Raw genomic sequence first — 13,705 nt, 5'->3', positions numbered from 1 at the left:
CAAAAAAAAAAAAAAAAAAAAAAAAAAAGAGAGTAAAATGAAGAAGCCAATAGATGTAGTTTAGGGTACGGGAACCTAGGTTGGGATTTATTGGTGAGCAGCTTGCTTTTCAGTAGTCAGGACTTAATTTCCATTGCTGTCCCCTTGATTTGGCATTTTTATGTCAATGAAATAGAAATGAATATTTTCTCTTTCTTCATTGTTAAATTTAATGAGTAAATTACTACCAAGTATTTATATATTTAAGGGCTTTCTAGCTGAGAACATAAAGATTCAACTAACTGGGCAGGCGCAGTGGCACACACCTGTAATCCCAGCACTTTGTGGAACCAAGGTGGGAGGATTGCTTGATCCCAGGAGTTTGAGACCAGCTTGGGAAAATAGGGAGACTCCATCTGTACAAAAAAAAATTTTTTTTTTAATTAGCCAGGTGTGTTGGCATGTGCCTGTGGTCCCGGCTACCCGGGAGGCTGAGGTAGGAGAATTGCTAGAGCCTAGGAGGTAAAAGCTGCAATGAGCTGTGATCACACCACAGCATTCCATCCTGGGCAACAAGCAAGATCCTATCTGGGGAAAAAAAAAAATTCAATTAACTAAATATTTTTCTCTACTCCAATTTGAATTGCCCCTTCCTGCCCCTGAACATGCAACAATCAAAGAAGAATTTCAAAAATATATGACAAAGTTTTATTAAAAGGTTAACATTCAGGATATATATGCCCTTTGGGCAGTAATATTAAGCTCAAATCTATGAAATAATCCATATCTAAAGTGCTTTTTCATTACATGGATGATCAAGATGAAGATTCTGAGCCACTTCATCAGAAAGTACTCAAAGAAAAGAGTAAATTGGTCTGGTAAATTATAGTTATATATTGCAGAAAGAATAGGAATTGGAACCAGAAGGGTTTGAATAGATAATTTTTGTTGATTATAACACCGCACTCCTAGTTCATTGTCATTGTAGGTTGGTGCTGAAAAAGGTCAAGTTTTAAAAAGGTTTTTTGAGACAGTCTTGCTGTATTGTCCAGGCTGGAGTGCAGCGGCACCCTCTTGGCTCACTGAAACCTCCACCTCCCGGATTCCAGTGATTGTCCTGCCTCAGCCTTCCAAGAAGCTGGGATTACAGGCATATGCCACGATGCCCAGCTAATTTTTCGTGTTTTTAGTGGAGACGAGGTTTTACCATGTTGGCCAGGCTGGTGTTGAACTCCTAACCTGGAGTGATCTGCCTGTCTCAGCCTCCCAAAGTGCTGAAATTATAGGCGTGAGCCATGCACCTAGCCTAAAAGGGTTTTTTTTCTCAAGTTAAAGTTTTTAAAGGAAAGATCTGAAGTTTTGAGTATAATATCGAATTTTCATTTGGTTAGTAGGTGTCAACCTAGATGGAAAGAAGATTTTGGTAGTGGGGGCCCATGGGTCTTTGGAAGCTGCTCTGCAATGCCTGTTCCAGAGAAAAGGGTCCATGACAATGAGTTCCCAGTGGAAAACACCCCAGCTTCAAAGGAAGGTAAATTTCATGTTGGAAACATACCATCTTGAAGGCTTATGTTAGAACAGAAGAACGTCTAGAAATGTCTAAGCTAAGCACTTAATTCAAGAAGTTAGAGGAAGAAAATTGAATAGACCCATATCCATTAAAGACATTGAATCAGTCTGCTCACCAAACAAACAAACAAGAAAAGGCAACAGGTGGTTTTACAAATGAGCTCTATCAAACAAAGAACAGATCATTCTAACACAATCCTTTTCTCTAGCAAAAGGAAAAAGAAGGAACATGGCCTAACAGACTTTATGAGTGCCAAAACCAAACCATGACAAGATGCTAAAGGAAAATTAACAGGCCAGTTTCAGCTATGAATATAAATGAAATAATCATGAGCGAAATCTGAGAATACCAAATACAGCAGCAAGTTAGATTTCTTTTAGGATTCCCAGGTGATTGAACATGAGTAAATCTATCACTGTAATTCACCCCATTATGATTAAAAACTAAATTCTCACCATAGTAAGTACAGAACAGTCATTTGGTAAATCTAGTATCCATTATGACCTTTTGAAAGTAATTATAATTTTGATGAAAATTATTAAGAAGACCTATATAAAAGCAGAAGTATCATCTTCATGGAGAAGATGCCATGTCTTAAAGATATTGTCTGCAGATTATAAACTCCTGATATATTTTTTGTAGAATTTGACAATCTGATTCTGAAATCCAAATGGAAGCATAAAGGACAAAGAGAGTCAAGACAATTTTGTGGAAAAACTAGGTGGGAGACATTCCCAACCACATGGTGTGAATTATTAAGCACTTACAGTAATTAGGATAATATGGTAGACAAACAGACTATCAGAACAGAAGAAAGTGGAAATTTATGCATATATGGAAGCTTGAGAGCAGGTACTGCAGATCAATGGGGGAAAGATTAACGATTAAAGGCCAGGCATGGTGGCTCATGCCTATAATCCCAGCACTTTGGGAGGCTGAGGTGGTCGAATCACTCGAGCTCAGGAGTTTCAGACCAGCCTGGCCAATATGGTGAAACACCATCTCTACTAAAAATACAAAAAAATTGGCCAGGCGTGTCAGTGCAAGCCTGTAATCCCAGCTACTCGGGAAGCTGAGGTAGGATAATCGCTTGAACCCAGGAGGCAAGGGTTGCATGAGCCGCAATCGTGCCACTGCACTCCAGCCTGGGTAGCAAAGTGAGACTTTGTCTCCAAAAAAACCAAACAAACAAACAAAAAAACTAAAACATTAACTATTCAAAATCATGCTGACTTAACTAGTTATGTATATGAGTCTAGCATAGGATTGCTAACCTGATACTACATATAAAAAAATCACTTTCTATATTAAAATACCTAAATGTGGAAAGCAAAACTGTAAAACTTATAGAAAAAAGTACAGGCGTATGCATTTAAGATGTTGGCATTGGAAGGATAGCTTAAGAGACCCCAAAAGCACAGATTGCTAAAGAAAAGATACATAAATCTGACTACATCCAAATTTTTAAAAACCCCAAAGTTTTTCTTTCTGAAAAGAAGTTCTTAAAAAAGTGAAAAGACAGCTATAGTGTAGAAGATATTTACAACAAACATTTAGCCAGCAATTAGTATTTTATAAAAGATTCCTACAAATCAGTGAGACAAAGACAATCTGTTAGAAAAACGGACACACGACAGGCCACTAACAGATGAGGAATCTGAGGTTTAGAAGACACATGAAAAGCTGTCTGGTTTCCTACTGTTTTTGCTCACCAGTCATATTGGCAGTAGGTAAAAGGTGCCAGTTAGACATATTGACAAATGTCTGGAGCCATGGGAATTCATATATTGCTGGCAGGAGTTTAAATTTGAAATAGGCATTTTGGAAAGCAGTTTAATGGAGTTTCAGCTACTCTTCGACCTAGGAATTTCACTCTAAATATATATGATACAGCTGGGCACGGTAGCTCACCCCTGTAATTCCAGCACTTTGGGAGGCTAAGGCATGCAGACCACCTGAGGTCTGGGATTCAAGACCAGCCTGACCAACATGGAGAAACCCCATCTCTACTAAATATACAAAATTAGCCAGATGTGGTGGCGCATGCCTGTAATCCTAGCTCTTCGGGAGGCTGAGGCAGGAGAATCGCTTGAATCTGGGAGGCAGAGGTTGTGGTGAGCCGAGATCACGCCATTGCACTCCAGCCTGGGCAACAAGAGCGAAACTCCATCTCAAAGTATAATAATAATAATAATAAAAAGTATGTATGTAAACATCATAGACAAAACGTGCCCACATATATAGAAAGGTGTGTTTACAAATGGTCAGAGCAGCATGTTTATAGTGCAAAAAGTTTTGTTTGTTTGTTTAAGACAGAGGAGCGGTGGTGATTCTGTGGGTCTTGGCCCCTTTCTGCTGTCAGGACTGAGTTGGCTCCATGAGTTGGTGAAAGCAGCATCCAGCCAGGTGCAAGGGAGACAGGGGCAGGATTTTGCCTTTACTGATGGGCAGGCCACAGGTCCCCTGTAGAACGGTGACTCTTGAATATTGAGAGGACAGTATCCCTCCCTGAGCATCTTCTGGAGCTTGATGACCACTAGGGAGTGTATCAGAGTCACGTGCACCAAATATGTTACCCGTGGCAGCTATTCGAGTTATCCCGAGTTCGTGCTGGTGTATCCGTACAGGTCTGCAGCAACTTCAGCTCTTGCCTCCTCAGGAGAAAGAATTGGACTGAGGGCCATAAGATAGAAGGAGAGACTGAGGCAATTTTCAGAGCAGGACGGAAAATCTAGCAAAAAGCTCTAGAACAGTAAGGAAGGGAAAGAAGGAAAGTACAACTTGGAAGAGGGCCAAGCAGGCGACTTGCAAAACCAAGTACACCGCAACAAGTATTTAAACAGTGACCTAAATGCCCATCAGCATGAATGGATAAATCAGTATAGTTGCACGTAGAGTATGCATAGACATATGTTCCTAAAACAGAATGATATACAAGCAGTGAAAATTAATAAACTAGAGCTGTAGATAGCAACGTGTTTTTTTGTTTTGTTTTTTGTTTGTTTGTTTGAGACAAAGTCTCACTCTGTCCCCCAGGCTGGAGTGCAGTGGCACAATCTCGGCTCACTGCAACCTCTGTCTCTTGGGTTCAAGTGATTCTTCTGCCTCAGCCTCCCGAATAGCTGTGTGCGCCAACAGGTGTGCACCACCATGCCCAGCTAATTTTTGTATTTTTAGTAGAGACGGGGTTTCACCATGTTGGCCAGGCTGGTCTGGAATTCCTGACCTCAGGTGATCCGCCCACCTCGACCTCCCAAAGCGCTGAGATTACAAGCATGAGCCACCATGCCCAGGCCGGAAGAATTTTTTATTTTTTTTTTTATTTTTATTTTTTTTTGAGACGGAGTCTCGCTCTGTTGCCCAGGCTGGAGTGCAGTGGCCGGATCTCAGCTCACTGCAAGCTCCGCCTCCTGGGTTTATGCCATTCTCCTGCCTCAGCCTCCCGAGTAGCTGAGTAGCTGGGACTACAGGCGCCCGCCACCTTGCCCGGCTAGTTTTTTGTATTTTTTTAGTAGAGACGGGGTTTCACCCTATTAGCCAGGATGGTCTCGATCTCCTGACCTTGTGATCCGCCCGTCTCGGCCTCCCAAAGTGCTGGGATTACAGGCTTGAGCCACCGCGCCCGGCCGAATTTTTTAAAACACTGTTCAGTGAACAAAGACCCAAGTTGCAGAAAGATGTATTTCATATAACACCATTTATATATGTCTGAAAGCAACACAGCATATATATATGTAATCTAATACATACATACATATAATATGTATTATATATAATCCTAATATATATATAGAATCAATATATATATTTAGGTCAGGACATTTAGATCACTGTTTAATATATATAAGGATTATATATAATATATATTATATTATGTATTAATTATTTAATCCTAATATATGTATATTAGGATTCTATGCAAATGAAGTAAAAATATAAAGAAATAATGCAAACTGCAAACCAAATCCGAAAAGCATTTATTGAAGCAAGGATGTGGATATAGATGGAAAGAAAACCTAGACACCTTCACGCCTTTTTTCTTAAACTGGGCAATAGGTGTTGTCTAGATATGTTAGGATATTGTTTTCTATTTTTATGTCTGAAATGATTGTTTTTCATTTTTAAAAATGACAGTACAGCTCACAGATTTCAAGCAAAGTCAAGTTTTAAATGAATGCATTAAGTACAATCAGTTACTACAGAACGTGATCTAAAAATACATGTTCCTCATGTTGCAGAGTGAGAATGGAAATGAGGAGTAAATTGTAATCCTGCCAGGGAAGCCAGGTGTCTCAGCAGATCTGGACTCTTTGCATGGCAGGTGGATCTAATTTATGTAATGTGTGGGTTAAGACAGCTCAGGAAGGCAGCCTTGCAATGAAACCTGAACCTGTGTGCGTTTTTAGCAGTCACCGCGTGGTGGCAGCCTATCCAAGAAAATTCAAGGGCAATAGTTTGCTCTTGAGAGCCTAGCAATTTTGATTTGGAAGCTCGGTGGAAGAGGAAAATAAACCTTGCCCTGCACTGAACAGCTGTGGTGGAGAGAGAAAATACCTTCCTTGGCAATTGAATGTTTTCGCAGCTGTCACAGATACTTTTGCTAGTTGTATCTGTATTTTTGAAAAACAAAGACATTTTTCAAAGTACTTTTTTATTATGGGAATAAATCACCTTGTCTCTGTACTTTGGGATGAATCTCATCCGAACTTTGAGAATGATTAAGTGACTTCACTTTCTGGAGAAGCTAGTCATTGGGTAACATTCTTGTTTTCATATGTATCAGAAGGTTCTCTTTCATAGTTGATGTTGCACACACGTTTTTTTCTCCTAAGTCCTTGGTATTTATAGTGGCACCACTGCAAATGTTAGAGACTGTCAACTTTCATTCTTATTATTGCTTCATCTTTGTGGCCAAAAACATGGGAAGAAATGTTCATGGCCCCACCCCATACTTGTCCCCCCTCTACCTGGCTTACCTACCTATGTCAGGCTCCTGTCTCACCACAAATGACAGCCTGTGTCTTTCATGTTAGCAGCTAGTCTTTCACTAGCCACATACCTCCCTGTAACCCATATGCCTCCCTGTGTCTGCCTGACATTTGAATTGTCGCTGTTCTTGTGTTGTATTTTTATAAGAAGAGTGTATGGGGCAGAAAACCTTTGCCATTCATTTCCTGAGTAGGAATTCTAGCCTTTCTTGGAGTCGTGGTAATGTGGAGCCATGGTAATATGTGGATTGTACCACTCAATGGCTGTCTGGAGGTCACAGTGGTGCACAAAGCTACCTAGGCATGGGTTAGTGTCCTGGGGCACCCAATCGGGACAGACTCTGTCCACACCTGGCACACCCTTGGAAAAACTTCACTGTGGAAAACACTGAAAGTAAAAATTTTAACAACAGATAGGGATTTTTTCCCCCCTTGAGACAGAGGCTCACTCTGTTACCCAGGCTGGAGCGCAGTGGCGTAATCTCGGCTAACTACAACCTCTGCCTCACAGGTTCAAGCGAAATGCGTCAGCCACCTGAGTAGCTGGGATTACAGGCAAGCACCACCATGCCTGGCTAATTTTTATATTTTTAGTAGACTTGGAGTTTTGCCATGTTGGCCAGACTGGTCTCAAACTCCTGGCCCCAAGTGATCCACCCACATGGCCCTCTCAAAGTGCTGGAATTATAGGCCTGAGATGCTGTGCCCAGCCCAGATGGGGATTTTTGTTGTCCAGTTAATGAACCAAGAATAAAAGTGCATTTTAAGATTATAGTCTCTTCTCCTTATTGGCAATGGTAAAAGAGTTAAGAAAAGAAGAGAACAAGCTTAGGATTATGGCTACTAAGTCGAAGGACGTTATCTTTGACAAGCATTTCTGATGTGCTTATTTATACCTGACATGGAACAAGACTGCCCCTCACACATCCCTGCTGTGGGACATCTGGCTGGGGAGTTCCAAAGCTAAGGGTGAAAGGTTTGGGCATCGGGTATGACTGTGTAACACTAGAGTTCTATCCACTATCTCTTAAACTACAGGTAGTCTTAGCGGTGTGGGCTCACCTTCTGGTTACCAGGCAGCCTGCCTCAACCACTCAAAACTGCCTTTGAAGGTTTCCAGTCGGGCACAACATTTGTGTTCTCATTAAGCAGTAGAGCACAGGCTTTGGGGACACACAGCTCTGGGCTCAAGCCTTAGCTGTTGCTGCTCTAAGCCTGTTTCTTCGTGTAGAATGGCAATCGTAATACTCCCCACTGCCCGGCGCGGTGGCTCATGCCTGTAATCCCAGCACTTTGGGAGGCTGAGGCAAGCGGATCACGAGCTCAGGAGATCAAGACCATCCTGGCTAACACTGTAAAACCCCGTCTCTACTAAAAATGCAAAAAATTAGCCGGGCGTGGTGGCAGGCGCCTGTAGTCCCAGCTACTCGGGAGGCTGAGGCAGGAGAATGGCGCGAACCCGGGAGGTGGAGCTTGCAGTGAGCCGAGATCAGGCCACTGCACTCCAGCCTGGGCGACTGAGCGAGACTGTCTCAAAAATAATAATAATAATAATACTCCCTACTTTATGGAGCAGTTGAGGGAATGAAATTAAATACTAATGGGGACTGGGTGCAGTGGCTCACGCCTGTAATCCCAGCACTTTGGGAGGCTGAGGTGGGCAGATTGCTTGAGCCCAGGAGTTTGAGACCAGCCTGGCAACATGGTGAAACCCCATCTCTACAAAAAGTACAAAAATTAGCCAGGCATGGTGGCTGTAGTCCCAGATACTTTGGAGGCTGAGGTGGGATGACCGCCTGAACCTGGGGAGGTCGAGGTTGCAGTGAGCTGAGATTGCACCCCTGCACTCCACCCGGCAGTGCAGGGTGGAGGAAAAGAAATATATAGGCCAATTAGGCAAATGTGGGTCAATTGGGCAAATCACTCAAATCATAAGTAGATAAACTAGTAAAACAGTGTGACTTAGGATCCCTCACTGGAAGCCTGGTATTACTTGCTTCCGTTGTGTGGATGGGGGAAGGAGAAAGTGTCTCTAGCTCTCTGTCTGTGAGGTCTCCCAGCAGAATATTGGCCAAGGGAGTGAAACCAAAAGCAAGACTACCAGGAGAGAACGTCCCAGAGAGAGGAGGGACTGACCAGAGCAAGTGCCCAGCTTTGGCCAGTCAGGCTCATCTTCCAATCCTCAGTAGATTATTATCAACTCTAAGTGATGTCACAGAGTCCCTTCCTCCAAAACTGTGAACCTCTTCCTTCCCATGCCTCTTGTTACTCGGAAGTCACTCTACTTCCAAACATGTTGGCTAGAGATCCCTGATGGGCCAGTTATTACTTTCAGGCTCTGTAGTTTTAAAGAATAGTTACATCCAGTTAGTTACAAATAGAAATTGATCCTTTCTTTGTCCGTCTGTCTAAACGGAAGGATATTCCTTTTTTTTGAGCTGGAGTCTTGCTCTGTTGCCCAGGCTGGAGTGCAGTGGTGCAGTCTTGGTTCACTGCAGCCTCTGCCTCCCGGGTCCAAGTGATTCTCCTGCCTCAGCCTCCAGAGTAGCTAGGACTACAGGTGCACGCCACCATGCCTGGCTAATTTTTGTATCTTTAGTAGAGACGGGGTTTCACCATGTTGGCCAGGATGGTCTTGATCTCCTGACCTTGTGATTCGCCTGCCTTGGCCTCCCAAAGTGCTGGGATTACAGGCATGAGCCACCGCGCCCAGTTGGAAGGATATTTTATGGACACTAATTAGGTATAAAATCTCCATGGAGCCTGAGCATGAAGAATTGAACTTCTCAGGGTTCCACAGAAACCAGAATAGACTTCTGTGTTTGGTAGCTTTGTAACTTACGCCCATTGGGGTGTATAGTTGAACATTGAGAATAAATTTCCTGTTCTGTTTCTGAGCATCTTTTCCAGGCTTGGAGATGCGTTGAGCATTTCCACGGAGACCCTAGAGGTGGGGAGGGGAAGAACGCCTGGGCATTTGTCTAAATTAGCCATATGCTGTGGAGTGTCACATGTCAGGAAGCCAAGGCACTGGAGCTAGTGCTTTTGGGCAGGGCTAGGGAACCCCCCGGCCTTTCCTCCACCCAAACGCAGGCCCCCACACCCAGCGTCCTGGGCCCTGCAGGGGAATGACGCTGTTGGTATCACTCTCAGGAACGAGTGTAGATTTGGAGATAACCTCTTCCTGACCTCGATGATTTCACTCTGATGCCAAAACCAGTCTGAAGTGGGCGTGGTTTTGCATTTGGTGTTTACAAGGTGGAGCGGTGCCCTCGGCGTGGAAGGAAGAGGTGGGCAGGTACGGGCGGGGCCCTGCTCCCTCGGGAGTCTCCTCTCAACCTGTGGTTAGGGCACAGCTGGACAATGCTGAAATGGTCTCCAGCTGGGAGATGAGGTAAACCTCAGCTGCATGCAGAAGAAATAACCTAGAAATCAGAGAAGTGTTTTATTTTGTTTTTCTCAGAGGATCTCATTTCTCCCTCTCCTCCTGAGCACAGAGATCCTCAAAACTGGTATTCACAGAAGGAAAAAATATAGGTCTTTCACCTTTGAAGGATCAAAGTGTCTAGGTTTTTTTTTTTTTTGAGCAAAGCTGAACTATCACAAAGTTCTTTTCAGTTTAAATTTAGTGCATGGCATGGCTCATGAACGGCTTTTAAAAGTGAATTGGAAAATTCTAAATGTACTTGTATTATACATGTGAAAGGATGACTTTTTGAAAAAAAGAATAATGTCTATTCCAAACAGGAGAACAGTGTTTTTAACACTGTCCCATGCAGCTCTTGTTCTAGATCATCACATAAAGTCTAATCTCTAATCTTGAAAACCAAAAAGCACCTGCCACCTCAGATGAGAGAGACCAATACCCTAGACACTCAGCTTGTGTTGAATTCACTCATATTTTATTTTGATGTTTGTAATTCCAGAGCCATGCTTGTTAAGAGAGTTGAGCTAAAGTAGACTGAATGCTGTCCCCTCCCTGAGGCCTGGGGCTCATCACCAGCTATCCAGGCTCCCCTTTCAGAGGGGATGGTGAGCACCTTTGGAAAGGGCAGGGGTGGGCACACAAGACAGCCTCAGTTTTGCGAGTTCATTCCCTCCCCTGCCTGCTGTGGGTGAGATGGAGAAAAAAGCGCTGGACCCTCCTTGACATCACAGCCTCATGCTCAGCGAGTGACTGAGGTCATCAGTAGCACAGGACATCAGTAGTGTGGAATTAAGTGCACTGAATAGTGTCGGCCCCTGAGCTTTGTTTGACAGATTTAGGGGGTCATCTCCCCACTTTCCCCTCTTGCTTCTGTCTGATCATTGCTCTGTTTATTAATACCAGGGAAGAAGGTGAATAGAACTTTTTGGAAAGTCAAAAAAAAAATCAGGCCATTATACTTAGCAGTGCTGAGAGAAGGATTTGTGAGACGATATATTCAAACTAATGGGCATAAGACCAAGAAGGGCTGTGTGGCCTGGTGTGGTGGCTCACGCCTATAATCCCAGCACATTGGAAGGCCGAGACGGGCGGATCACGAGGTCGGGAGATCAAGACCATCCTGGCTAACATGGTGAAACCCTGTCTCTACTAAAAAAAAAAAAAAAAATTAGCCAGGCGTGGGGGGGGGCACCTGTAGTCCCTGCTAATCGGGAGGCTGAGGCAGGAGAATGGCGTGAACCCATGAGGCGGAGCTTGCAGTGAGCCGAGATCGTGTCACTGCACTCCAGCCTGGGCAACAAAGTGAGACTCCGTCTCAAAAAACAAAAACAAAAAGAAAAACAAAAAAACAAGCGTGGTGGGAGTGGGTCATGTAATTAATAGACTGATTGGTCTTAGGTGGTTCAGAATTTAAGCTGAGAAACTGAAATTGAGAAGAAATGATGTATTGCTCTTATACCAAATATGTGAGTAAAAATACAATTAAAACACCATCTATCTCCACTTTTCCCAAAAGCACTTCCCTTTTACGATGCCCTTCCCATACCTTATAGGCAAAATATTCTAATTTCAGTCTCAGTGGATTATGTTCTAAATGTTTGAAGGTTGGTCTGAACATGGAATGTATTTTCTCATAGAGATAATAGTATAAATGGAGTTAGGGTCATGGGGTTGCGAAGCCAGTTCCACTGCAGTGGAATCATATAGACCTCCTTTCCGATTTTTCTGTGGGAAACTTCATCTGGAGCTTTAACTCACTTCTTAGCTGTGGGGTAAGTTTCAGCCTCCATGAGGTCTTTGTTACTTTGCAGTCACCTGTGGCTAACCACAAATAAGTCTTTGTGGTCATCAGGGGCCAGATGGGAAAGTGAGGTGTAGACTACACAAAAGAGAGCCTACCCCAATTCTGGAAGAAGGGCCGCAGGCCTGTGTCCTGCAGAGAACAGGTGGGAAGCATCGCCTTCAGCCCACTGGCGGTGGGTCATCTCCCATTTGCTTTTCTGCACTATCAGCAGAGTCTGGCTTCCTTTTCCACCCCTTCTCCAATGTGAATGCTTTTTAAGGACGTGGAATTCGATTTTTTTTTTTTTTTTTTTGAGACAGAGTTTTGCTTTTCTTGCCCAGGCTGGAGTGCAATGGCATGATCTCAGCTCACCACAATCTCCGCCTCCCGGATTCAAGTGATTCTCCTGCCTCAGCCTCCTGAGTAGCTGGGATTACAAGCATGTACCACCACGCCCAGCTAATTTTGTATTTTTAGCAGGGGCAGGGTTTCTCCATGTTGGTCAGGCTGGTCTCAAACTCCTGACCTCAGGTGATTCGCCCACCTCGGCCTCCCAAAGTGCTGGGATTACAGGCATGAGCCACCGTGCCCGGCCAGTATTAGAATCTTTTAGTAGGAACGTCTTAAACATAACCTGTAACAATGAAGCACCTTATAATTGTGTGGAGATTTCCTTTTCACAGCTTTTTCATATATGCCTCGCATTCACCTTGCAACCCTGCAGACTGGACATTATGCTCACCAGAGAGCCTTGACCCTGATTGTCGCTGGCAAGGGGCAGTGTCTGGACTTGAATGCAGGTCACAGGAACTCCACCCATGGTGTGCTCCCGCTGCGCCTCAATTCCTCACTTTTCAAAGGATGCAGCGGAGGCCCGGAGAGTTTCTGAAAGGAAATGGAATGCAGAAATCTGTCGATGTGCGATGTGAGACTCAGAACTGAAAAGCATAAATGTCAGGAAATGCAAAGCAGAATTTGCCCCGGCAATGGCAGTTTGCATGAATGCGAAGACGCTGTATGGATGAAAGTTTGTGGCTGGCGGCACGAGCATGAATCTTTGGAGCTGCTGTTCCTCTAGGAGCCTGGCTTGCCTGGTGTTGCCCTGGGAACTGCAACTTGAGCATTTCCTTAGTTTTTGTACTAAAAGAACCAAAATAAGGTATTTTGGTTCTAAGTCTTTGTCATGTGAAGGAAACTCCCCGTTACCACCCCCCATCTACACACACATTCTCTCTCTTGGCCCCACTTTTGAATTTTATGTTTAAGTATAGGGAAGAGAATTATTATTATTATTTTCTTTTTGAGACGGAGTCTCGCTCTGTCGCCAGGCTGGAGTGCTGTGGTACAATCTCGGCTCACTGCAAGCTCTGCTTCCCGGGTTCAAGTGATTCTCCTGTAGAAGGGAATTATTTTTGATGAGTCATTAAAGTATATCCATTCCCAGAATGGTGTTTCAGTTTTCCTTTTATCATCTGTCATGACTTTTTTAAGTGTGAAGCTTACTTCCAGAAGAATTGTCTTTTCCAGCATTTTGGACACAACTAAATATCTTTGATATTTTCTTCTCATATGTTGAGCAGTAAATTAAGTTGAATGGTGAAGTTAGAGGTGAACTTAGGAACGTTTAGAAAAAGGAAGGTCACTTATTATTTTTTAGGGGAAAAACTTGGCAGATAAATGCTGTACTCCCAATTCCCAGATGTCCATTTGGCTTGTAGTCATTTTGATTTATGAAATAATCATAAGAAATGTCTTAAAATTTTAAAAGCCAATAATTTGTTCTACTAATCACAGATGAGAGTGGAAATAAAAGAAATACACCCAATTCCTGAAAGGAAAAAAATTCTCCCAGGATGAGATCACTGGGTGGACATGAAGTGGGTAAAATACCTTTTGCTGCAATTGTCATCCCCTTATCTTGCCAAAGTATGACAACATCTGAATGAAGATGGTTTGAT

General features: G+C 43.4%; 1 protein-coding gene across 1 annotated transcript in view; it reads left to right on the top strand.

The window, feature by feature from the left end:
- MTHFD1L (methylenetetrahydrofolate dehydrogenase (NADP+ dependent) 1-like) overlaps positions 1–13,705 on the top strand; it is a 239,925-nt gene that overhangs the window by 19,068 nt on the left and 207,152 nt on the right. Inside the window, exon 7 of the mRNA XM_011943777.1 lies at positions 1,374–1,510. Coding sequence (XP_011799167.1) covers positions 1,374–1,510 — 137 coding nt within the window. The remainder of the gene's footprint in view (positions 1–1,373; positions 1,511–13,705) is intronic.

The sequence above is a fragment of the Colobus angolensis genome, unplaced genomic scaffold (assembly GCF_000951035.1).
Source record: "Colobus angolensis palliatus isolate OR3802 unplaced genomic scaffold, Cang.pa_1.0 Scaffold221, whole genome shotgun sequence".
Classification (NCBI taxonomy): domain Eukaryota; kingdom Metazoa; phylum Chordata; class Mammalia; order Primates; family Cercopithecidae; genus Colobus; species Colobus angolensis.
The sequence above is the reverse complement of the archived record's forward strand: the minus strand, read 5'-3'. Positions and strand labels throughout refer to the sequence as shown.